Source organism: Erigeron canadensis, chromosome 4 (genome assembly GCF_010389155.1).
Source record: "Erigeron canadensis isolate Cc75 chromosome 4, C_canadensis_v1, whole genome shotgun sequence".
NCBI lineage: Eukaryota > Viridiplantae > Streptophyta > Magnoliopsida > Asterales > Asteraceae > Erigeron > Erigeron canadensis.
The window spans coordinates 30049576-30074535 of record NC_057764.1 but is presented as its reverse complement, the minus strand read 5'-3'; the positions used below and the strand labels follow the sequence as shown (position 1 = coordinate 30074535).

Here is a 24960-nt window from a genome sequence, read left to right as displayed (position 1 = left end):
ACTATGCCTTTTAAAACTGGGAATTCTTTGCTGACTGTAACTTCGTTTCTGATAGCAGTGTTGATTGTTTCTGCTAACTTTTGGCCAAATTTTGTACATCAAGTCTATCTTGGGAGAAGGAATTGGCTGTCACAAACTATATATACTTGATTGCAAATTTGCAATTACGAACTATTCTTTTCTCCATAAAGAATCCTTCTTATATTCTTTAGTTTTTGTTAATGAAGAAAGGAAAGGAAAGGAGAGTGGAACAAATCAGCCCAATTTGGAGAGGAAAGATGTTGAAGCAATTTACACTGTAATTTCCCCTCCTTCTCCTTCCCTCTCCTCCTTTCTACCTTTTAAAAGATCTTAAGAATGCCATTTATATATTTTCTCTTCCCATTCCTTTATTAAAAATATCTTAACTATATAGTAGTTTCTACCAGGAAGAAGATGAAAGAAATTAAGAGTGTAACTAAGCTGCGAAAAGAGGAATGTATACAAGTTGAATATATTGTGAATTTGTGATATATGATTAGGACATGTTTCGATTTAATTTTACATGTTAACATTGTATATGCACAATGATAAATGCACAGATTGAGAAATACACAGATACCATGTATATGTTCTTGAGAGAATACGTACAGACTATGTACAATAATCCTAATTAGTAATTTAATAGCATTCTTAAGATGCCATGTCATCTACTATTCCTTTTTATGATGAAGGTCTTAATATGAGAAATCATTTCTTGAGTTTGCTTCTGTGAAACTTGTGATTTGTCAAGAATATGGAATGCATGACCAACACCTTTGTACACCACATGCTCTACTTCTATTCCTGAATTTCTCAAAACCCCACTAAATTCCATATTCCTATCTTTTAAAATGTCCAATTCTGATACACATACCATGGTGGGCAAATATGTGGTTTTATCAAACTTGATTGACCTTTTCGCTCCAAGGTTGCACCACGGGTGGTCACGGTTTGCCCCCTTCGGTAGGGAAAGTCTCCAATATGTGTCCGAGGTTACCAAGTTAAGTGCAGAACCCCGAGGTTGGACCAAGAGAGTTTCTGAAGATGTTCTTGATTCTCCACCCATGAAAGGTTGGATTAGAATGTTACCTTTTATGGTTAACGGTTTTATTTGTGCCCGATTGGCACACAATCTTAACGTCACATGATGTGCTATATTGCCCCCTGCACTGTCGCCTGCAATGAACACATTGGAGAAATCACATTGCTTCAAGAATTTGTTGGATCCATTTAGAGCTTGTTGTTTCACCCATATAAGAGCCCTTTGTCCGTCTTCATAGGCAGCTGGAAGAGGATTCTCGGGGGCTAAACGATAATCTACTGACATGATCACACAACCAACTTTACTAGCTAAAAGTGCAAGAAATTCATGATAGCAACTCCATGCGGCCGAGCCAACACAAAACCCCCCTCCATGAAAATAAGCAAGCAAAGGGAGCTTTCTATCGCATTTTGGGACATAAAAACGCGCCCAAACGTTCGTAATCTTGTCAATTACCATATCCTTGCATGATACCCCAAATTCGAGGGGTAATGTGCACGTCACACGTGGAACGACTTGGGGTCTTTCTACGTGTCCGTCTTTGTAAACCTTAATTAGGCCAGCAATTTCTTCAACCAAAACTCTAGAATTTTGATGTATATTTGTTACAGTTGGAAGACTCAAATTTGCATCTAAGCTTATGATGGCCATTCTTTTTCTCATCATAGGCTTGATATGATGTTGTAAATAGTTGGAGAGAACTATAGAAGAAAAGTTGAAACTGGCAAAGCCTTTGTCCATTGCAACATCTATATAAAGGAAATATCTACAAGGATATGATGTGGACTTCAGCCTTTTTGAGGGCATTATGGGTATAAACAAATTATGAGACTCAAACATTTGAATGCCCAGCAAGTGGAAAGTTGCCAAGTGTCTTTAAGGAAGTCAGCTTTTATGAGCCAATAGAATATTATTGGACATATATACACATTTTAATCATCTTTTGTTTGGTTAATTCCAAATTCAAAAGTTCTCATGGAGTATGGACATTATATAGCTGTAGTCACCTTAATTATAAACTATTTGACCTAAGTTTTGTTGACTTCCCCATTAGAGAGACATCACTACTATCTATTGGAATCTAAAAGTAGGGCATTATGGTGAAAATGTGAATTAATGGAGCTTAACTTAACTACGATAATAAGTTTGTACAATATAGTAACATTAATATTGTTGGCCTAATTTTACCAAATAACGTTATATGAGGACATAAAATGTTTAAAATAGGATCGACTTTAAGAAAGAAATCAAACTTTATCCAAAGCCTGCTTTGCATTACTTGGCTACTTGTTATTTTTTTTGGGTTAAGTCACTGAATGACCATCGTACTTTACTTCTTGTACATGGTTGCCCATCAAACCAGAAAACTAAGCTGTATGACCAACATACTTTTCAAATTTGTACACGGTTGACCAAAAGTTGACTGGTTGACCGGTGATAGCCGGTTAAACGTATTTTCTTTTAGGGGGTTAATTCACTGGATGACCATCGTACTTTCCTTCTTGTACATGGTTGCCCATCAAACCAGAAAATTAAGCTGTATGACCAACATACTTTTCAAATTTATACACGGTTGACCAGAAGTTTACCTTTTTACCGGTTACATTATTTTTTGATGACGCGTCAATGAAGTGGATTATTTTTAACGATGACTTGGATGCCCAGTCAGCAATTATGTGTAAAAAAACGTATTCCTAATTTGTATATAATAATAATAATAATAATAATAATAATAATAATAATAATAATATATTGAATTAACACCAACAAATTCCAGCAAGAAGCAACAGACTTTAAAAAAGTTAACCAAACATAAATTCTCATATATTGAAAACGAATTCATACATGCTCATATATGGAAAACACATTCATTTCACTAATTGTCAAATAAATCTAGGGTTTTCAAAACCCCTAATTCCAAACTAAATTCAATACAAATAAATCTGCTATACATGCAACAGATCTGAAAATTTATTTCCTAATTCCAAACTAGGGTTTTCAAAACCCTCAAATCCAAACTAAATTCAAATTCATGTACAAATTTTGGTCCAACTTTTAGTTAACCGTGTACAAATTTGAAAAGTATGTTGGTCATACAGCTTAGTTTTCTGGTTTGATGGGCAACCATGTACAAGAAGGAAAGTACGATGGTCATCCAGTGACTTAACTTTTTTTTTTTTAACAGCAGAAAGTATATATATTAGAAAATGACACTAACAAGCTGTTAGAAGCATATAAGTACAGGTACAAGTCTAAAAATAAACAAATTTACCCTTAGACTCATACAAGCTCTGAGGACACGATCCAAAACACACAACTAATAACAAGTAAAACAATATTAGTTACAACCAATATAAGACGAACCATAAAGAAGAGGACTTCCTAGACTACTTGTTATTCAGTCTTTGATTATACAGAAATTTACCGAATAATGTCATCCCATCTAATATAAAGTAACAAAGTATCCTTGTGTGTTTTAAGTGTAAACACACAAAAGATAATATTGTCCAGGTGTTTGTAATTGCGAAAACAAGTGGGGTATGTATTGTTGAGATATAATAAGAATACCAAAAAAGACAAGAAAACAAAAAAGAATGAGCATTGAGCTGACATTATTGAAATCAATATAATTTGGCAAAGTGTCAAAAACCAAAGAGGAAAGAGGCGCCTAACTTCAGGTTGTTCCCCAATAACATCTTTTCTATCAACTTTTAATTACAACTCTATGAATTAATGGAACTCTCTTTCTTTTGTCTTCTAGATTCATTCCCATTATGTGTGGACTATGTGGTAACAAGTCACAACTCACCATAGCCTCTTAATTCATCTTTGCTTGTTGGTTTTGTGAAAAAGATTTATAATGTATGTATATTATCTAATAACTCTACACAATCTATCAAATTGAAAATGAATAAAAAGTTTGCTCATTCAATAATAATTATAACTCTTTATTATATGTAGCTCTAGGTAATTAATCCATTAAGATCTTCATGTGATGAACATTGAGATAAACATCTTTTGGAATGCAGTATGCGTTCGAAGTTTCCGCCTTTCTAAATCTTGACAAACTTTTACGCGCGAGTACCAGATAGGATTCAATTCCTTTGGCCTCTTATATAATATATCATCCTTTCTTCCTTAACATTATATTTGTCTAGTTAAACTATTTATGGGCGCATAACTAAGTTGGTTCTTTCCCTTTCTATAAAACTAGCATGGTACCCGCGCAATGCGGTGGTAGTTGTGGCGGTAATAGTGTGCTGGTGGGGGCGACTGTTGGGGGTGGAGGCGGCAACGAGTGGTGTAGATAATTGATATAAAAAGTTAATGTAGATATTTTGAATAACTGACTGATATTGTAAATTAATCATTAATGGTATTTTAGATAATTCTCCATAACTTTTAAAGAGAGGGTTGCTTTATTTATTAAATAACATAAAAGTATAGATTAGGTGTATAGAAGAATTAGGATTAAGAAATAAGATTATTTTAGGTATAACAAAGTGCTAAATTTCTTAAAATATGAGAGATTAATATGCTTTATAAAGGACTAGATGAGTACCCACGCGATGCGGCGGTACCTTTGAAAAGGTGATGGTTAAATATGCCGGTACCTTCTTGCAGTTAAACGAGAGATCGAGGGACACGTGAAACCAATCTTTTTGAAGGTTGATGTTGATTGCCGTCGAGATGAAACTAATTTTTATATTAGGGTTCATGCGATAGCAAGAGAGAAGAGGAATAGAGATAGACATTGAGAAATAGATGGAAAGATAGTATGAGAAAATCACTTAAAAGACTGGAAGAGATATTTGTTTGTAGGAGGGTATAATAGGTATTTCAAAGATAGAATAGTTGAAAAAAAATAAATAGTTTGCTTTAATATGAAATATAGATAGATTATAGATTATAGATAAATATAAACGGATAAGATGTTTGATCATTGTGGTCGATATTACTCCATTTCCTTGCCACTTACAGCTTAGACCCGAGACGGTCTGGTATGGGTCAGTCAAGGTTTTTAGAAATAAACTTTTTGCACATTTACATATTTATCTTGTTAAAATAATACTCCTCCAATCTTAAAAAGAATGTCCATTTATTGGAATATATAGACTCTATTCACCGATTGAAATTTTGCTTTTACCATGTGATCGATGTGGATGTGGATTTATGTTGACTATATCTTAATTCCTTGGTTTTAGGACATCCATGTAAAATGCTCTCTTTTGGAATATTTAAACATATTCTCCATTTGATCACATTCCAACCAAGAAGCCAAATTGATAAGAAAATTTGGTCTTCATTTCCATATTCCCTTTGTGCATCTCAGGTCGTGCGTATTCTGGTTAAATGTTCGGGTTTAAGTACAAATATTCTATTTCGATATTCAAGTTCTCCAACAAGGTTGGCGTGGGTAAATGACCCTATCTATCTAATACTTCTAATACTATATTATAAAAGAGAACCTTTTTTTTGAAATTTTTAAAAAATAAATTGAAGTATCTAAATTGTCCCTTTTTTTTATTCATTAATTTAAACATCTCTACTTAATATACCTATAATACCCTTAAATATCAACTACTCATTCTTCTCTCTCTTCTCAAATCTCAACCACTCATTTTTTCTCTCTCCTCCATAAATCATTTTATTCCTCTAATTTATACATGATCTTTTATCTCAAAAACCGTATATCGATAAATTATAAAAATTGTATAGGTGTTCTTAAAATTTCATACTCTTTCATTAGAGATGTCATTCGATATACTTTCGACGAATTTTCAAATTTGAGGGCGTACGGCTAAGACATTTGGCTATCACACTCTATGTTTTCTCACCTCCTATTACCTACCACCCCACCATCTTACCATTGTAACGCGCGGGTACTATCCCTCGTATATAAAAAAAATTATTCATTAATTCAGATATTCCATCCTCTTTTTAGCCCAAGTGGTAAATATTTTCCGAGAAAAGAAAGTATAGAGAGAATATATGAGGGATTATAGATAAAACAAATTTGCACAACTTGAAATCAACATATTCTCGAGCTTTAGGGTGGTTCCAACCATGCCACCATCCTCCTCAAATTTTCACTGCCACATCACAATAGATATTCACCTTATTATATTTTCATTTTTCATTATGATTGTCACCTTTCATTACATAACAATTAATTTAAACAATGATGGGGTAAAAAAGTCTTTTATAGGCTAATCAATGTCTTTTTTAGTGTTCAAGTTAGTATATTAGTGATCAATGTCGTTGGACTGATCAAAAATATAAACTAAATACCACTGATTAATAGGGGTAAGTCGAGTATTGTATCATCAGAAAATCATGGATAAGTGTTAAACTATTTGAAAAATTAATTAAACTAGACATAAAGTTAAAACCGATTGTTTGATTAATTGAGTTAAAATTACAATTGATGATTGAATTAACAAACTTAAACAATAATAATAAAGGGGACCATTTTCATGCTTCAAATTTGTTTTCAAAAGTATAGCCTAACTTATATTCGATGGAAATCACATCGACATGATTTGTTATAAACTTAGATTGAATGAATGTTAAGAATTAATCAATTAGGTTGTGACGATTCACAATAATGAAAACCGGGGAATTGACATAACCAAATTATCCATTCATTAACTAGATTACAAGTTCATAAGAGATTTTTTCAATAATCCACAATTAACAAGAATTTAAAATCAAAAGATAGATGCAATTCATTCAAAGTCATAAACAAGTAATTATTCATTCAAACCAAACAACATTAGATGTAAAACACTAATTAAGAATTAAACATCTAATCCAACTTGAATATAAGAAAGATTAAATATAATTGTCTTCAAGGTTACGAAAGTCGCTAATCGTTCCCAGGTCGGTCGACAAGCGAGTTGGGAATACTCGGGTGTATGCGGTAAGTACTCGGGGTTCAAAGTGACCAAATCGGGGAGTACTCGGAGTAATCGGCCGACTCGGGTCGACTCGACACCCTACCTTGTAGTGAGTACTCGAAGAGTACTTGGCTCTACTCGGTGAGTTTTACAACAGTGATTGTCTTACATAATTGATCACATGAGAATAATCAAAAGGAAATTAGCCTAGTATCTTTATCATTGATTCTTCAATAAAGGCTTTAATCTTCATGGAATTTTGATTTGATGATGAAATTGGGGTGTTGAGACGGTTAAGAACTGCTCCAGGTGTGTGAAGTTATCAAGTGGTAACTTCCCAAGTTGTGTTTTTAAAAAGATATAAACTGAAAATTAAACAAAACCATAAAATTCGGATTTTTGTTCTGCTAGCATAACCTACGGTCAAACTGGCGTAAGCTACGCCGCCCTATATTTGCTATGTTGCTGAAGACCAAATGCTGAAATCAACCTTTCTGGGCCACCGTAAGGTATGATGCAACCCAACGTAAGGTACGCCTGCCAAAAAACTCCGATTTTTATTACGCCACTGTGCAATCATTTACCCCAGATTTAGCCTACCGTTACGCCGAGCTTCAGCGTAAGCCACGCTAGTTTGTAACTTCAGTTTTTCAATTTTTGCTTCCTTGGTTCATTTTTGATCCATTTAACTCCAAATCATCGCCTATAACCTGAAATCACTTAACAAATATGCACTTTCACACTCTCAAAAAAAAATACATGTGTTATTTATTTATTTATTTAAATAGCATAAAGAGTGCATACCGAATATATTAAAAAGATATTGCATACTTTATTATGATTTTCTAGGAAATGATAAACGTACTACAAATTTTGATTCATCTATCACAATGTACAAGTTTTATAACTGACTGTATAAGTCAATAATGCATAGTAATGATAGATATATCAAAGCTTGTGATACATATGTCACTTCCTTTCTAAATCCATCACTGGTCTCAAGAAAGAGTCGAACTCGCAGGGAAAACACTATCTTAGAAGTTAGAACCAATAGTTTTTAGAGAGTCCCAAAACCTCTTATTTTGTGTAGAAAGTGTCTCACATTTCAAAAATACAATGGCTGAGAAGATATTCAACTTGAAGTCTAAATCCGATGATATCAAGAAAAAAAAAGTAAAGGACAAAAATAAGAACATTCTTTCCTTCTACAGCGGAAATCAACACCAAATTAAGTTGGACCAGAATATGAATATATGCCTCTTTACGCTTCCAACGTGGGTGGAAGAAAATGAAGTCAATAAACAAGTCAAATCGAACAAGCAAAATTTCAAGCTTTAATTTTATCAATTCTATTCTCCCTCTTAATTTTTTGTATTCTCGTTTTGAAGCTTTTTTTTTTTTTTTTTGAAAAACTTGATGTATTAATTATATATGTATTTGTCAATATCCATTGTACTTAATTATGTACAGTATCATTCTATTAAGCTATTGCTAATACTCGTATAAGTTAATAACTTAATTATATTTACTATCCAAAGTGAAATATGACAAAAGTAGCGTGTTTTATATATTGCCAAAAAAACAAGTCATATAGTTGATGCAAGAATTCAAGAATTTGAAGAAAATCTTAAAGACCATTCACTGATTCTTGCTGCAATTGAACTCTACAAATTATCAATCTTCCATTTCATTCCTATTTAAATCCCAATCTTAATTTTTAAATTAACAAAAATCTTCATCATCAATTAAGCTAGCATGGACATAGTTAACATGTCCCTTGTCAAGGATGCCCAAGAACTCGATAACAACGACAATGATGCCTTTTACGCTGAACTCGAGAGGCAAGTGCTGACATTGATTGACGATCATGACCAAATACTATTTTTTAGCCATACCCACAAATATTCAAGCTCTTCATTGACCACAAAACGAAGATTGAACATTGTTGAACAAACTAGTAACTATTTTTATTGGAATGACACTAGTGATGATCATTCGGTACCTGCTTGGATTTCAAATTTGTGGAGAAACAACAACAACAACAACAAAGGCACTGGTGTTTTTATTCCTCGTATTGTCGGATCCAGAAGTAAAAATAAGCCAAGTAAGTTACTTCAATTCAATTTTAATTTTTAGTTAGTCTATGGTTTAATGTTACATTTTTTTCTTAATTAATTGTTGTTTTGGTGGTAATTAAGCAGGAAGGAAAAATAATAGTAAGGCGTCAGTCTACAAGACGGTTGAAAGTTGAAGGCAAATGCATGTCATATGTTCAACTTTACATCATTGTATTTATTCTTTGAGGCATTATAATAACCGAACATCATGTACATATATAACTAGAGCAATTGTTTTATTTATTATACCAAGATTTTATAAACACTTTATAATAGTGAATGAAGGGTAGTATTGTACTCAGCAAAATACTACAATGTAACAACATATACTTAACGATACAAACGTGTTATATATAATAAAATTTGAAACCAAAAATAATACATCTGCAAGTAAAACCACAATAATTTGTCTTCCAACTAGAAAATAATATGAATTCTCTCCTTATAGTACTTATACCAATAATTCGAACACAAGATCTAGTTTTCAAGTGTGAATGATAGTAGAAATTAATGTTTATACATAGTATCCATACTACATACACATTAACTGCGTAAGTATGTAAATTTAATGGACACGATTAAACACTTAAAGCTAATTTACCAAATCCTGCCAAGGGAATTGAAGGTCAACCTACTACTTGAAATTTATTTCAAAGATTTGTAATTAATTTTACACGGACACTGAACCTTTATATATAAATTATCATCAACTCAACTATATAAACCTCAACTGAAATCTTCAAATATACCTCGATCGTACTTAATTTAAAAATGGAGACAGACTCAACAACTATCTATATATACCCAAGAAACCGACACAAACAACGATTTCAATTCTTTTTATCTTGAACTTAAACGGGAAATATTGTCATTGATAGCATGACGACCAAAATGAGTACTTAGTCGAGAGTAGAATTTCTCCACGATCAACTTCTATGCGGTCGAATAGACAAATGCCCGTATTATTGGAGCATCATAAGGCACTACAACAAAAATCACTTTTAGGGAGGACGAAAGTCTTCGCAGAAGGCCTGATTTCTCCTCGCAAAAGCATTTAGCGAGGACATGTCCTTGCAATATCTTTGTTGCAGAAGCCTTCTCGCAAGAAGTATCCGGCGACGACAAATATGACATATAGCGAGGAGATATAGTTGGTAAAAGAATAAAGGAAAAAGAAATGTAAATTACTTATTGGGAGGACTGTCCTCGCAATAAGAAAAACAAATTTTTATGTAAAAAATTATTTAAATATATAAATATATGTATTTGTTATGTTATATTATACGGTATAAATAATAATACTTGGTATTAAGCTACGATAACCGTATTTAGCATTTGCAAGGACTGTCCTTGCAACATGTATTTTTCCATTATTTTAATTTGTCCTCGCAATATGTTTCTGGGAGGACAGTCCTCCCCATTTTTTTTGTCAATTTCGACATGAACCTGCTGTAAATGTAGCTTCCCGCCCAGAATTTTTCCGGGTTGATAACCTGTTTCTAGGTAATTTGTCCTCACTGTCCAGAATTGTACTCACTCTTTATCAAACAAAAAATGAACGACAAAAACATGATACAACTACAATTACCATTACAATTATCAACTAAACAAAATACTCGCACAATTAACAAAAGGTTTTAGCCACGAATTCAAAGTGCATATTCGATTACAAAAGGTTTCAAATATGCATGATACACATATCAGGAGTATACCAAAGTTAATCACATCCCAAAAGACTTCCCAAAAGACTTCTCAAAAGTTTTGATGATTTCACTCCTGATAATTCACCATAGCTCATGCCTTCCGAATTCGTTCCCATCTAAAAGAAAATGATGACATAAATTAGAATCATGTATATTCAAGCGATCAAAAATCCGTTTACATTAACATCATGTATATTACAACCTGTTGCCGCTTACAATCTATAATTTCTGATTTTGTATCTATGTTTCTAATATGTTTTGTTTACCGTCACATAATTGATGCTTCTGTTTCTTTATGTTCTAGTGTATCTAATATCTATATATATCATCGAGTAACCATTTAGAAAACCATCAGCATAGATTCATATGTATACGAATGAACTATTAACCTACTCATCTCACAAACACGCTACTATACTTTCTAGGATATAACAAATTAGGCTTCCAATAGTCTAGGATATACTTTCTAGGATTTTCAATTCGCCGGGGCCGACAACGATAAATAAAATTCAACCATTCTCTTTATGGGTCCACTGGTCAAACGAGTCGGGTCAATTAGATCGAACCAGATAATGTCATAATATAATACCAATATTAATGCCAAAACAAAAAAAAAAATTAAGTATGAAAACAAATTTGGTTTATATTTAGACCATTTCATTATGAATCATGGACTTTCTTTTGTATTATATAGTTAAGTTATATCATTACTACTCGTAGTATATTTTAATTTTAATTAACTCATTTTCTCACAACCTAAAATCATCATATTATAATAGAGTACTGATCAATAACTTAAACTAAAATAACTAAAAAATAAGAATTTTAATTATAACCAAAAATGATGTTGATGAACTGAAGTTACACTTTTGCATTATTCTTCAACTTTAATCTAAACATAATAAACTGTACCATTATCAATAAAAAAAATAATAAAAATTATAGAATAAATGAATTTACTCACTAAGCTTTATATAAAATCAGTAATAGGATTTAATGCATAGTTTCTCATTTCTTCTATTTTACTCTTGTAATTAAGATTGATACTAAGTGATTAAAATGGTTTATGTACAAGTAATGAACGGTTAACATGGGCCCATATATATCATTAACTGGAAGTAAGATTTTGGACTACTAAAAAATCAAACTTATTGGGCTAGTTGGCAAGGACTAGACACCCTCCAACCCCCCTAGTCCCTCCGTCTCTGCTACTGATCTCACAAACACGCTACTATACTTTCTAGGATATAACAAATCAAGTCCAGGACCACTTCTGTCCTTACCCGTCCAATTTACCAACTCTAACTAAAGTCAATATACGAATGAACTAGTATGCTACTGATCTCACAAACATGCTACAATACTTTAAAGGATGTAACAAATCAGGCTTCCAATAGTCCAGGACCAGTTCTGTTCTTACCCGCCCAATTTACCAACTCTAGCTAAAGTCAAGAAAATGAAGTTAAAAACTTATGTGGCGAGTACTTCATTTTCCCCTTAACCCATTTAAAACCTGAGAACATTACAAACGGATTTTAGTAAGTGCAATATTAAGTGCATTCTGATGAAATCTTTATTCATAGTATTAAGTGCAATAGTAGAATGTATATAAAACCAATAACAGAATGTTTCAAGCACAAACTTAGTCGGAGTTCAAGTCGTGCTCTCCCTCTTCCCCTTGCTCTTCTTCTTCCTCTGCATCCTGCCACTCAATATCATATCCTTGGTCCGCCATAGCCTTTGCCATTATGTCCAACTTTTTCCCTAGGTAGGTGGTGGTTTTCTTTGATTCTTTCAAGGCTGCTTTCACCAACGCATCAACCTCAGCTTGTGTGTAAATCCGTCCAGGTTGAGTAGATGATTCAGGGGTTTGACTTTGACTTGAGGGTGAACAAGTGTATCCAGGTACAATGAGACCACGTCCCCGTTTGAATCCCCGACGTGTATGCAATACCGCATCCATGACTTCATCCTCGGTCAGTGGGTTCTCGACACCTGCTTGGTCCTTCATCAACTTTTTCATGCTTTCCTATATAGTTATAAAACCATTAATAACTCAGAAACTTTTCAATATATTATGCTTTTAACTAAAACGGGTTACTCACATAAATCAGAAACTTCTCAATATTTTGTGTTTTTAACTTAAATGGGTTACTTACATACATAAACTTTTCAATATTTTATGCTTTTAACTAAAACGGGTTACTTACATAAATCAGAAACTTCTCAATATTTTGTGCTTTTAACTTAAACGGGTTACTTACATACAGAAACTTTTCAATATTTTATGCTTATAACTTAAATGGGTTACTTACATAAATCTGAAATATTTCAATATTTTGTGCTTTAACTTAAACTGGTTACTTACATAGTCCTCAAGTGTAGCATCAGGCACATCATATTCCGGCAATGCAGCACCAGACGCATCAATCATTTGGGCTTTCTTCCTTTTCTTCGAATGTTTCTCCTTGAACAACTCTATCAGACTAGGATACGTGCCATCTGGCTTACGCTGTATATACATGAAATGAACTCAATACATGTATTTGATAAGAGTAAAACAAAAAAGAACTACTGAAATGAATATGTAAACTTAATAACAATAACACAAAAGATGACTAACTCTTTTTGCACGGATTTCAGCTATCGACTTGGAGCCCTGAGTAGTCGGGTATCGATGACATGCTTTATTATCAGAGTTCACCTTTGACCTATGCATATTGTCTTCCCGAAGGTAGAAGTCAACCAAGTCCTTCCATGCTTGTTCACCCATGTTCTGGGGGACAGTCCAACGAATGTTCTCGACATTATCATACCCCTCGAGTTTAGTGAAATGAGTAGTTTTGAAATGGTTCTTAGCATTCGAGTAGAGGGTGGAACACAACTTATTAATGCCACTATCTAATATGTCACATACGCCTGTAGAAGTAATGTATCGCCCAATGTCAAAGTAGGTCTGCATTTTAAAAAAATTAATAAGCAATAAGTTATATTTGGAGGTTTCATATTGTTAAACAATTTCAACCTGAAGTTGTGGATATATAGCGGTCCTCAAATTCTTCGGGACACTGGCCCATGAATTGAAAGTGAAAGGGACAGTTTGTCTCAAAGTAACAACTAAAAGGGCCTTGAAGTCAGGAGCATACTTCCCAATTGGCCTTAGTGTCTGCTGATCATCAAAATCAAAGTCGATGGGTAATGGCGAGCCCCTCTCAGGCTACATGGCTAGAAGCTTCTTATTTTTTGTTTTGCCACGTGTTTTAGATGGGACTACACATTTAAGTGAATACATTATAAGAATATGTAAGCAAATTAGTAAACAAAAAAGTATAAAGTAAAACAAATTCAGAATAAGAAAGAAAAATCAAGTAAACAAATTATTCTAGGATTTCTTACCATTCTCGGCACACCCCCCACCACGTTCGTTCCTTCCGGTGGAGGATCACCATGCTCATTTCCACCGTGACCCAATGCATCCACATCCGCCATCTGAATATTTAAATACAACAATACCAACTAGTGTTTGTTCATAAGATCAACAAGTATAACCCAATAAAGATACATCTAATATTTTACATATAAGTTTTATAAGATTAATGTAAATTCAACCCAAAAAACACATTACCAACATAAAAGTAAAAAGAACTTCGACATATATATTGATTTGACTTAACCTTTTGGTACAAATTACAACTGAATTTAATCAGATTCATCACTAGAATAAACACGTGCAACATTTTCATTATCGATTTCATCATCGGATGTATCACTAAAATAATCATCATTGTCCTTATCATCAATAAAATCATTATCATTGTGGCAGGAAGAAGTAGTAGGAATAACTGCAACTTTAGTGGGACGACCTATACTCAAACGAGTACAAATAAAATCATCCAAGTTGGCAGACAATGCAAGATCATTCGAATTGGTGTCATGAATAACATCTTCAACAACTTCAGTGATGATATCTCGGTCCCATATCTTTCGATGGTTCACCTCTTGGACGACTTTCCAAAAATGGCCTTTTTTAGATGGGTCTTGAAGGTAAAAGACTTGATTTGCTTATGTTGCTAAAATGTATTGGTCTTCTTTAAACCACTCATATTGAGTAGAAATACTAGTTATGTTATTTTTGGTAACACAATGTTTTTTATTAGTTTTGTACCATTTACATCGAACAACACAACCTTCATATCACGCATATAAATTAGCTCCAGAATTTCTTCTAAGACACCATAAAAAGTCTCTCCTTGTTCACTACCAGGAGTTGAAATCCCACTCTTTTGAGTTGTACGCCTTGTATCACGGCTATTAACCACAAAACGCACACCATTAACTATGCAAGCAGTGTAAGTGTTTGAAAACATTGGTCCATTTGCGAGAGAATGTAACTCAGCGCCACAACGTGATGCATCGATACCAACTTTCATTTGATTGATCTATGATAAAGACATAGAAATCTGATGAACATTCATGGTATAAGTGTTTGCAAATAAGTTAGGAAATGTATACAATGAGTTTACCTTCTCCCTAAACTAGTCAGGAAATGTTGTTTGTGCATCATTCTCAGGAATGGTAGTAGTGAACTCACTGTAAATTTAATAGATATTAGTGGATTTTAAAGACGGTTAATGAAATGACTTGTGGAAGAAAGAATACTCACGTGATGTATTCAGCAACCTCAGGGTTGTTATTAAGTACAAACCATTCGACTTTCGTCTTAAGTACGCGATCCAATTCTATAGTTGTGCTTTTGCTAATTGGCATACACACTGATCGGAACACATGCAACTCACGTGTCAGAGATGGAGCGTCCTCATTTCGATCTGGTCGATTAAACTTAGTCGGTACACCACGAAGATACTTTGAACAAAAAGTTAGTGCTTCTTCAGCAACATAACCCTCCGCTATAGAACCTTCTGGCCTAGCTTTGTTTCTGACATAATTTTTCAGTTTCTTCATGTATCTTTCAAATGGGTACATCCATCTCATGAAAACAGGACCACCTTCAATAGCCTCATCGGGTAGATGCATAACCAAATGAATCATTATGTCAAAAAATGCAGGCGGGTATATTTTCTCAAAGTGGCACAAAATCATAATCAACTTGTCTTTAGCATCACTCATGTCCTTCTCCATCAAGTTTCGAGCACAAAGTTGTTTAAATAATGCACAAAGCTCAATTATTGGTGTTGAAATACTTGGGTCTAAGAACCCTTGAACTCCAATTGGCATCAACCGTTGCATCATGATATGATGGTCATGAGACTTCATGCCCGATATGTTGCTATCATTATTGATGACTTTCTTTTTGAAATTGGATCCAAATCCATCAGGCAGTTTTACTCCCTTAATGAATTTACAAAAAGAAGTTCTTTGTTCGGGTGTGAAAGAGAATTTAGGTTGAGGTTTTGAAAGCTTACCCCGTGCATTTTTAGTCAGCCACAAGTCTTTTCGAATATTCAACTTTTCCAAGTCACTTCTTGCATTGGTAGTGTCTTTGGATTTTTCATTCATTAACAAGGTCCCCAGCAAACTCTCGCACACATTTTTCTCAATGTGCATGACATCCAAGTTATGTTTCAGTCAAAGAGAAGACCAATACTCGAGCTCAAAAAAGATAGAACGTTTACTCCAATTCAACTCATCTGGTTCACGTTTTCTCTTTAAATTCTTACCCCCGTGACTAGGATGTTTCCCTGGCATAAGTTTTGGCACCTTGTTTAGTTTCCGTAAAATATCCGTTTCGTTGAAATCTCTAGGACGATTCCTAGTTTCCACTTCACCATTAAAGTTCAAGTCCATCCTCCACTTATGATCCGAGGGTAAGAATATTCCGTGACCAACATAAACAGTTTTTTCGGTCACACGAGTCGATGGAGTGTCTTCATTACACGTAGGGCATGCCAAGTAGCCTTGACCAGACCAACCAGACAGATAACTTCGAGCGGGAAAATCACTAATGGTCCATAAAAGCATTGCATGCATTTTGAAGACCTCGTTCGTAGCAGCATCTCTTGTATAGACTCCTACGGACCACAAACTTTTCAATTCATCAACCAATGGCTGGAAATAAATATCAATGTCCCTCCCGGGTGATTTGGACCCAGGAATTAACAACGTAAACATCAGTGAAGTCTCTTTCATACACAACCACAGGGTTGTATTGTATGTTGTTAATATTACCGGCCACATGCTGTAAGGGATACTCGTGTTGGCAAATGGAATGAAACCATCAGCAGACAATCCTAATCTGACGTTTCGAGGTTCTCTTGCAAAATCTGGATACCGTTCATCGAAATCTTTCCATGCTTTACCATCAACAAGGTGACGCATTTTACCCTCCTCCGTACACTTTCCAGTGGCATGCCAAATCATAGACTTCGCATCGTCTTCAAAGCTATACATGCGCTTTAATCTAGGAGTCAAAGGAAAGTAACGCAATACTTTGTTGGGAACTTTTTTCCCATCAGTCGTATTGTCTTTCCATCTACTCTCCTTGCATTTTGGACATTTTTCCTTTTTTTCGTGTTCTTTATAAAACAAACAGCAATCATACTTACAAGCATGGATCGACTCGTATCCTAATCCAACCTTTTTCATTAACTTTTTAGCATCATATTGTGACTTAGGGATTTTGTTTTTTTGGGAAATGCAAATCTAAGATATTCTAAAAGTTTGTCAAAAGAAGCATCAGTCCAATGATAGGTGGCTTTCAGGTGCGACATCTTGGCCACAAAGTCTAACGTCATGAGCCAATCGCAAGGGTAAACAACTCATTAAGATCGGCGTTTATTGAACTCCCACCTTGATTAGTTGGCTCATTACTGTTCTGCTCGTTATTGGCGTCATTATTCGCATGGTATTCATTGCCGGTATTCTCCCGAGCAACATCGTTGAAGGCATCGCGCATCTCACATGACGTTTGAGGTATGTGTTGTACTGCTCTCGGCATTTCAAAACTTTCACCATGGTAAATCCATGTCTGGTAGGCTCGAGAAAAACCCTTTGAATGTATGTGACATTCAAGTTCGTTAAGGGTACCCCATTCGATGTTATTGCAGTTCATGCACGGGCAAGGACATTTACCTTCAGAGTTGAGGTAGTCCTTACACCTCACAAAAAATGCTTGGAGACCATCTCAAAATTCATCGGATCTTTTGTCTTTCCAAATCCAAATTTTAAACTTATTGATATTTACTCTAAAACCACATGCCTTTCCATTTCGTCAGGGTCTTTCATCTTTATAAATGGACTATGTTACTTATGTTATCTCACGACCTAATAACATAACATTAAGTTTTCATAATAGTTGTACTTTTTACTTTACTAATTTCGGGTAAATATTACCACACTGAATAAACCGATACCCAACCATTTGAATACCTTTATCTAGGGCTATCAATGGGTTCGGGTTCGAGTTGGCGGGCTCGGGTTGGCAGGTTGGTGGGTTGAAAAACTTCGACCCTAACTCAACCCACTAAAAGTTAGGGGGAAATAAATAAACAACATGGGTTATAATTTTAGGTTGGGCTCATTGAAAATTTACATGGCTGAGAACTGGACTTTTAGTGGGCCGAACCTGTCCAAGAAATGGTGGGCCGATTGGTTTTGGACTTCCGGTTCAAAAAGGGTAATTAAAAAGTCATTCTCATTTCTGATTAAGGTTTCCCCCCATTGATATCGCAGACGATGTCACGATGTTATAAGGTTCCCCTTTCTTCATTGTAATTTATTTTCATATATATACATACATCGATTGCAACGTTAACATGATGGTTTCAATAATAATGTCAAAGCTTGGTCGTGATATCTTGGTGCAGGGGATACTAGTAAGATTAGATGTGAAAGACGTTCTTCGTTGTACAAGTGTTTGTAAGTTATGGCGATTTTTAATTATCTCCCCTCTTAATACTTTTACTAAACTTCATCTTAACCATAATATTAATAATAATAATCACAACACTACTACTAAAAGGGTTCGTATATCTAACAACCCCAAACAGGACGATCATAGAATAATGTACCACATCGAACATCCCTATCGAACTATTCTTGTTGGTTCCTGTAATGGCCTTGTATGCATCTCGTCGTCCCCTTGTCATCTTTATGTAGCCAATCCGTTCACTAGGGAGGTAATCAAGATACAGGAATCATCTCCTATTTCTCATATGCCCGACATTTTGGCTATCGTTATATCATATTGGGGTTTTGGTTATGATTCATCTACGGACGATTACAAGATTGTGTTAGGGATATATTTAAAGTCCGTGACTAATTTTCATGTTTTAAGCTTGAAAACAAAAGTTTGGAAATTTCTTGGATCACAGCCTTGTATGCTTACCACCAAAGCTGCTACCTTTTTCAACGGTGTGCTTCATTGGCTTATTGGTAATCAAAATAATAAAAGACGTATCCTTACTTTCGATTTATCTCGTGAGGAATTCAAAGAATACCGACTTCCTGATATTGTTCCTGATCCTAAATTGGGGGTTGCCAAAGGATGTCTATGCCTATTCGATTATGGAGAACTTCCTTCCGACATCGTATGGTTAATGAAAGAATACTATGTACAACAGTCATGGACACTTGTGCCTTTTGTTCCTGATAAGAGGGATGATGAAAAGGAGGCTATACACTTCTACGATCTGGACAAGAAGTACCCTCGAAATAAAGGTGTGTTTCACACTGATCACATCATCATGTCCTCAACATGGGAAGCTCTTCTTGACCCTATATTTGTTCCTAGCCTTGTATCTCCCCGTGTAATTTACACGAGTAGTCTGAAGAGAAAGAGGGAGCCGGCTGAGAACAATGATACGGCGGCCAAGGTTTAAATAGCTTTTATATGTCCATATGCATGTATGTTTTCTCTTCCTTTTGATGTACATTATTTTACTTATATGCACACATACACAAACACATGATTACTTGCATGCATCTTTTGCCTGAGGTTTTGATTTTAGTATAAGTTTGGTTTATTGATTTTGTGGCTGAGGGGTTATATCAGACTCATGGATGGTTTGTTTCTTTCGAAAATACAAAAGACTTGAGGTGGATGGTTTTGCGACATTCATTCCTCTTGATCGAGTCACTCTTTTTAACTCAGATAATGTGTTTCATCAGTGCACTCAGAGTCTGGTTCATTTTGTGCGACATGAAATGGATGCTTATCGGCTCAGATAATATGGTAATTTATATTGTGTACCATTGATATAGTATAAAATTGCTTGCAGACAGTCTTATACGTTTATTGTTATTGTTGTAAACTCAGTTCAATGATTAAAATTACACTGAGATGGCATGGGAGGATGCCGTAGAGGCGGCATGAGGTAGCAAACAACAAGTTGTGGAGTCTGAGTATTTGATGAAAGCCCTTTTGGAGCAAAAAGACGGCTTAACAAGACCAATACTAACAAAGGCCGGGTTAGATAACTCATCAGTTGTGCATGCTACAGATAACTATTAGCTCAACAACCAACGGTAAAGTGTCTCTTGATTTGATCTTTTGACAACTGTACGTCTATAAGTAATAGCAATTAGCAAACATTATGTTACATGTCAGTGATGCAAGTGCTCCTAGACTAGGATCGCATTTGTATACTTTGTTAGAAAATGCAAGAAAATTTAAGAAAGAAATGGGGGATGACTTTGTTTCTGTGGAACATCTTGTGTTTGCTTTCTTTTCGGATAAAAGCAATTGTTCACAAACTTGCAACTAAGTGAGCAATCATTAAGGAAGTTGTTCAAGCTATTTGTAGAAATCAGAAAGTAACTGATGAAAGTAAAATCTTTTTCTTTTTTTACAGACCTTGAAGGTGATAAGCGGGATGATGAACTCAGGTGGTGCATTCAGATATCGTCTAGAAGAACAAAAAATAACCCTGTTATCATTGGTGAGCCTGGTGTCGAGAAAACTGCAATTGCTAAAGGGCATGTTATCTTTGGTTATATGAAATGATCTTGTTAGCTGCTGTGTTCTTTTTTAATATCGTTAAACTGTGGGGAATTTTCCTATTTCGTGCAGATTAGCTCAAAGAATTGTACGTGGAGATGTCCCCGAGCCTCTCAAGAATCGTAAGCTTATGACTTATAACAAGTTTTCTCATATTTGTTTACTGATGGAAAATTGTTGCTAAATTTGCTCTGATATATGTTGTGTTCTTCATTTATAAAGTGTAAAAGTTCCATTACGTTTTACAAGTTAGGTAACTGATTTGTTTTTTTTATGCAACAGTTCATGAAGACCTCATTTCCACCTATATGTTAATTAGGTACGTCATGTCTTGCTCTAAACACATAGTTCTGCGATATGTGTGTAGTTAAGATTTTTATCGTCACAAGTTGCCCATGATTGCCCTTCCTATATAGAGACTATGTTATAGCTTACAACTGAAAGTGTACCAGGTAGTTTCATATAGAGTATGTAAAACTAGAACTCATAAGCATGATTGAGGTTAGACAGAAGGGTCTTATCCGTGTTTCATTAAGTTTGATTGGTGCAATCCTACACGGATACACCTTTCTGCCCACGTTGGTAAATTTTAGTAATTTGATAACATCTAAAAGGCAGTAGTATAGGTTGTTGAACTTGTGGTTTCTCTTGTTGCGATTTTTTTAGTATATATTGATTACATAAAGTAAGTTATGTAACTTGTTGTTTCTTGTTAGGATCTGTAGCAGTACATAGAACTATGTGTTTATCACTTTTGAATGTGTTGATTAAGTCTTTATAAGTCTGCTGGTCTAATTCATTACAATGTGATCTTGTGGATGTCTGAATTAAGTTTTGTTTTAAAGCAAATTAAGCCGCTGATAGGAAGTGTTTATGTTGGTTTATGCAGATTTTTGCAAGGATCGATAGAGAGACAAATTGAGTTAATGTAGCATGAGCAGGATTTTGCACTTGCTGGCTGCTCCTTGATGCCAAATACATATATTCTATATAGATTGATTATTTTGGAATGCCATTCTATGTTTTCAGAATTCATGTCTTACAAAACGTTGTACTTTCTGTTGGAGGTTCAATATAGCTTGATTTGATGTTAATTTTAGGTGCAGTATACATTTTTCTTTTGTGGGCTGTGTGTATTATTTCTGGACAGGGCCATTGACAGGGCCATAGAGGTTCAGCATGAAATTGTAATGTGTAGACATAAGACTTTTAGTGACTGTACATTCTGTCACTATGGGTTTTGATCAAAAGTGTTTTAAGTACTTTTAGTGACAGAAAGTTGCAGACACTATAGTATATGACCTTTGGTGACTGAAAATTAGAGTAACAATAGACTTTTAGCTACCGTTCTTTTAGTGACTGTTTATTTTTCAGAGGGAGAAGACCAAAATGGATGTAGTGACTGTTTCAAAAGATTTAGTGACACTTTTTTTCAGTCACTAATGTCACTTATCTTGTCTTCTGTATATTCCTTTTATGCCTTTTTTTTTTAAAGTTATATTCATTTATACCTTAATTAGAGACCATCAAATCATCTTAACCCTAATTAGTTAATCATAAGGACATAAATGGTTCTCATAGTTCTTGAACTTTTTTTAATTCTCATTTTATCTTTTTATTGTATATGTATATGTATATGTATAGATAGTTAGATATCTTTTAGAGATTGTATTTTTTTTATAAAAAATTATAAAATATTTTAAAGATTAGCCTAAAAATCATCTTAAAGTTATAAAAAGATGACATGTGTTATTCATTAATTCTCTTTCTAGCCCCGTCCTATGAATTTTTCACATGTCATCAATCATCATCTTATAATTAAGAGAATTCTTAAGTTATTTAGTTAGGATGATTTTCATACAATTTTAAATAATTTATAACATAGAATATGATCTCTAACTTTAAATAGATTAAATTATATCTTTTTGTCCTTCAAGTTGTCACAATTCGAAGTAGTTTTCTTTAAATGAAAACATTGCAATTTTAATCTTGAAGTGGGTCAATTTTTTCAGTTTTAACTCCGCGACCAGACGCCGTCTATTTGGTCCGGTAAGTGAGGGGCAAATTCGTCATTCACCATGCCCTCTTATTTTTCTTCTTCATCTTCTTCTTCCAAACTCAAACCCATTTCAATTATCGGCCACCACGACTTCGCTAGAAAACTAGATACACCCTAAAAAGCAACAAAAGTCATCTTCTTCATTATCTAAGCAACAAAGGGCATCCACCACCGAAATCATCTATTGCTGCCGCCACTAGAATTTGTTACGCAGAAGCCTCTACCGTGAGAAATCCTGTTAGTGCTTCTGTTGCCGTTGGGTTTGAGTTTGGAAGAATAAGAAGGGGGCATGGTGAACGAATTTGTTCGGCATTTAAAGAATCAAATAGACGTGGTCGTTAAGTAAAACTGAAAAAATTGAGCAACTTTGGGGTTAAAACTATAACTGTTTCACTTACATGCGATAACTACAACTTATGCCAATTTGAGGGACCAAATATGTAATTTACTCTTTTTAAATATTTTATAATGTAGCTTTTCTACAACCCTACCAGGCTACCATATCGAACTGTGGGCAAGTGTTTTCGAGCAACGATTTTTCTGGGCTAGGGGACCTGGGCTTCGTCCTCTACCTTTCATCCATATAAAAGCTAACAACGAACCAAGCGTACCAAATACCAATGAACCCAAAGATAATGACCTAAAAAACTTACCCCTAAAACTCAGAAACGGGCAATTTGAATCATTTCTCATTTCTGATTGTAAGGTTCCCCTTTTTTCACTAATTGTAATTTATTTTCATACATCGATTGCTGTTATCCGAACCAGATCTGAAGCTTTCATTTTAAATCCAACATGGTTTCAATGTCAAAGCTTGGTCGTGATATCTTGGTGCAGGGGATACTAGTAAGATTAGATGTGAAAGACGTTCTTCGTTGTACAAGTGTTTGTAAGTTATGGCGATTTTTAATTATCTCCCCTCTTAATAATTTTACTAGGCTTCATCTTAACCATAATATTAATAATAATAATCACAACACTACTACTAAAAGGGTTCGTATATCTAACAAGCCCAAACAGGACGATCATAGAATAACGTACAACATCGAACATCCCTATCGAACTATTCTTGTTGGTTCTTGTAATGGCCTTGTATGCATCTCGTCGTCCCCTTGTCATCTTTAAGTAGCCAATCCGTTCACTAGGGAGGTAATCAAGATACAGGAAGCATCTCCTATTTCTCATATGTCCGACGCGTTGGCTATCGTTATATCATTTTGGGGTTTTGGTTATGATTCATCTACTGACGATTACAAGATTGTGTTAGGGATATATTTAAAGTCCGTGACTAATATTCATGTTTTAAGCTTGAAAACTAAAGTTTGGAAATTTCTTGGATCACAGCCTTGTATGCTTACCACCAAAGCTGCTACCTTTTTCAACGGTGTGCTTCATTGGCTTATGGTTAATCAAAATAGTGAAAGACGTATCCTTACTTTCGATTTATCTCGTGAGGAATTCAAAGAATACCGACTTCGTGGAGTTGTTCCTGATCCTAAATTGGGGGTTGCCAAAGGATGTCTATGCCTATTCAGTTCTTGGGAATTTCCTTTTAAGACCGTATGGTTAATGAAAGAATACTATGTACAACAGTCGTGGACACTTGTGCCTTTTGTTCCTGATGAGAGGGATGATGAAAAGGAGGCTATACACTTCTACGATCTGGACAAGAAGTACCCTCGAAATAAAGGTGTGTTTCACACTGATCACATCATCATGTCCTCAACATGGGAAGCTCTTCTTGACCCTATATTTGTTCCTAGCCTTGTATCTCCCCGTGTAATTTACACGAGTAGTCTGAAGAGAAAGAGGGAGCCGGCTGAGAACAATGATACGGCGGCCAAGGTTTAAATAGCTTTTATATGTCCATATGCATGTATGTTTTCTCTTCCTTTTGATGTACATTATTTTACTTATATGCACACATACACAAACGCATGATTACTTGCATGCATCTTTTGCCTGAGGTCTTCATGGAAGTAGTCCCTCTACCCTCGGGTAAAGGTGTGACAGTCTACATTTCACCTCTCCCTTGACAGGATTGGGGATTGTTGTTGATCAATAGCAATACATTACACACCCATCATCGGTAACTTGGAACCTAAATCCTTGTCGATTCGTTCTTTTACGACTCAAGATACGTTTAGCTAACTAGTGTTACCA

At 34.8% G+C, this 24960-nt stretch overlaps 3 protein-coding genes across 3 annotated transcripts; 2 read left to right on the top strand and 1 right to left on the bottom strand.

Moving 5' to 3' along the window:
* Nucleotides 1-487: 487 nt before the first annotated feature.
* On the bottom strand, nucleotides 488-1772 carry LOC122598702 (probable carboxylesterase 6). Its single transcript, XM_043771277.1, has one exon. The coding sequence runs from the start codon at nucleotides 1727-1729 to the stop codon at nucleotides 686-688; it is 1044 nt and encodes a 347-aa protein (XP_043627212.1). The 5' UTR covers nucleotides 1730-1772; the 3' UTR covers nucleotides 488-685.
* A 16801-nt stretch (nucleotides 1773-18573) lies between these two features.
* Nucleotides 18574-19620, top strand: LOC122597368 (F-box protein CPR1-like). Its single transcript, XM_043769968.1, has one exon. It carries the CDS (start codon nucleotides 18574-18576, stop codon nucleotides 19618-19620), a length of 1047 nt encoding a protein of 348 aa, XP_043625903.1.
* Nucleotides 19621-23982: 4362 nt separating this feature from the next.
* On the top strand, nucleotides 23983-24648 carry LOC122597367 (F-box/kelch-repeat protein At3g23880-like). Its single transcript, XM_043769967.1, has one exon. It carries the CDS (start codon nucleotides 23983-23985, stop codon nucleotides 24646-24648), a length of 666 nt encoding a protein of 221 aa, XP_043625902.1.
* The last annotated feature ends 312 nt before the right edge of the window (nucleotides 24649-24960 follow it).

What these genes read in the sequence shown, in the direction of transcription:
- LOC122597367 (XM_043769967.1), top strand. Translation starts at nt 23,983, where the DNA reads ATGTCCGACGCGTTGGCTATCGTTATATCATTTTGGGGTTTTGGTTAT.
- LOC122598702 (XM_043771277.1), bottom strand. Translation starts at nt 1,729, where the DNA reads ATGATGAGAAAAAGAATGGCCATCATAAGCTTAGATGCAAATTTGAGT.
- LOC122597368 (XM_043769968.1), top strand. Translation starts at nt 18,574, where the DNA reads ATGTCAAAGCTTGGTCGTGATATCTTGGTGCAGGGGATACTAGTAAGA.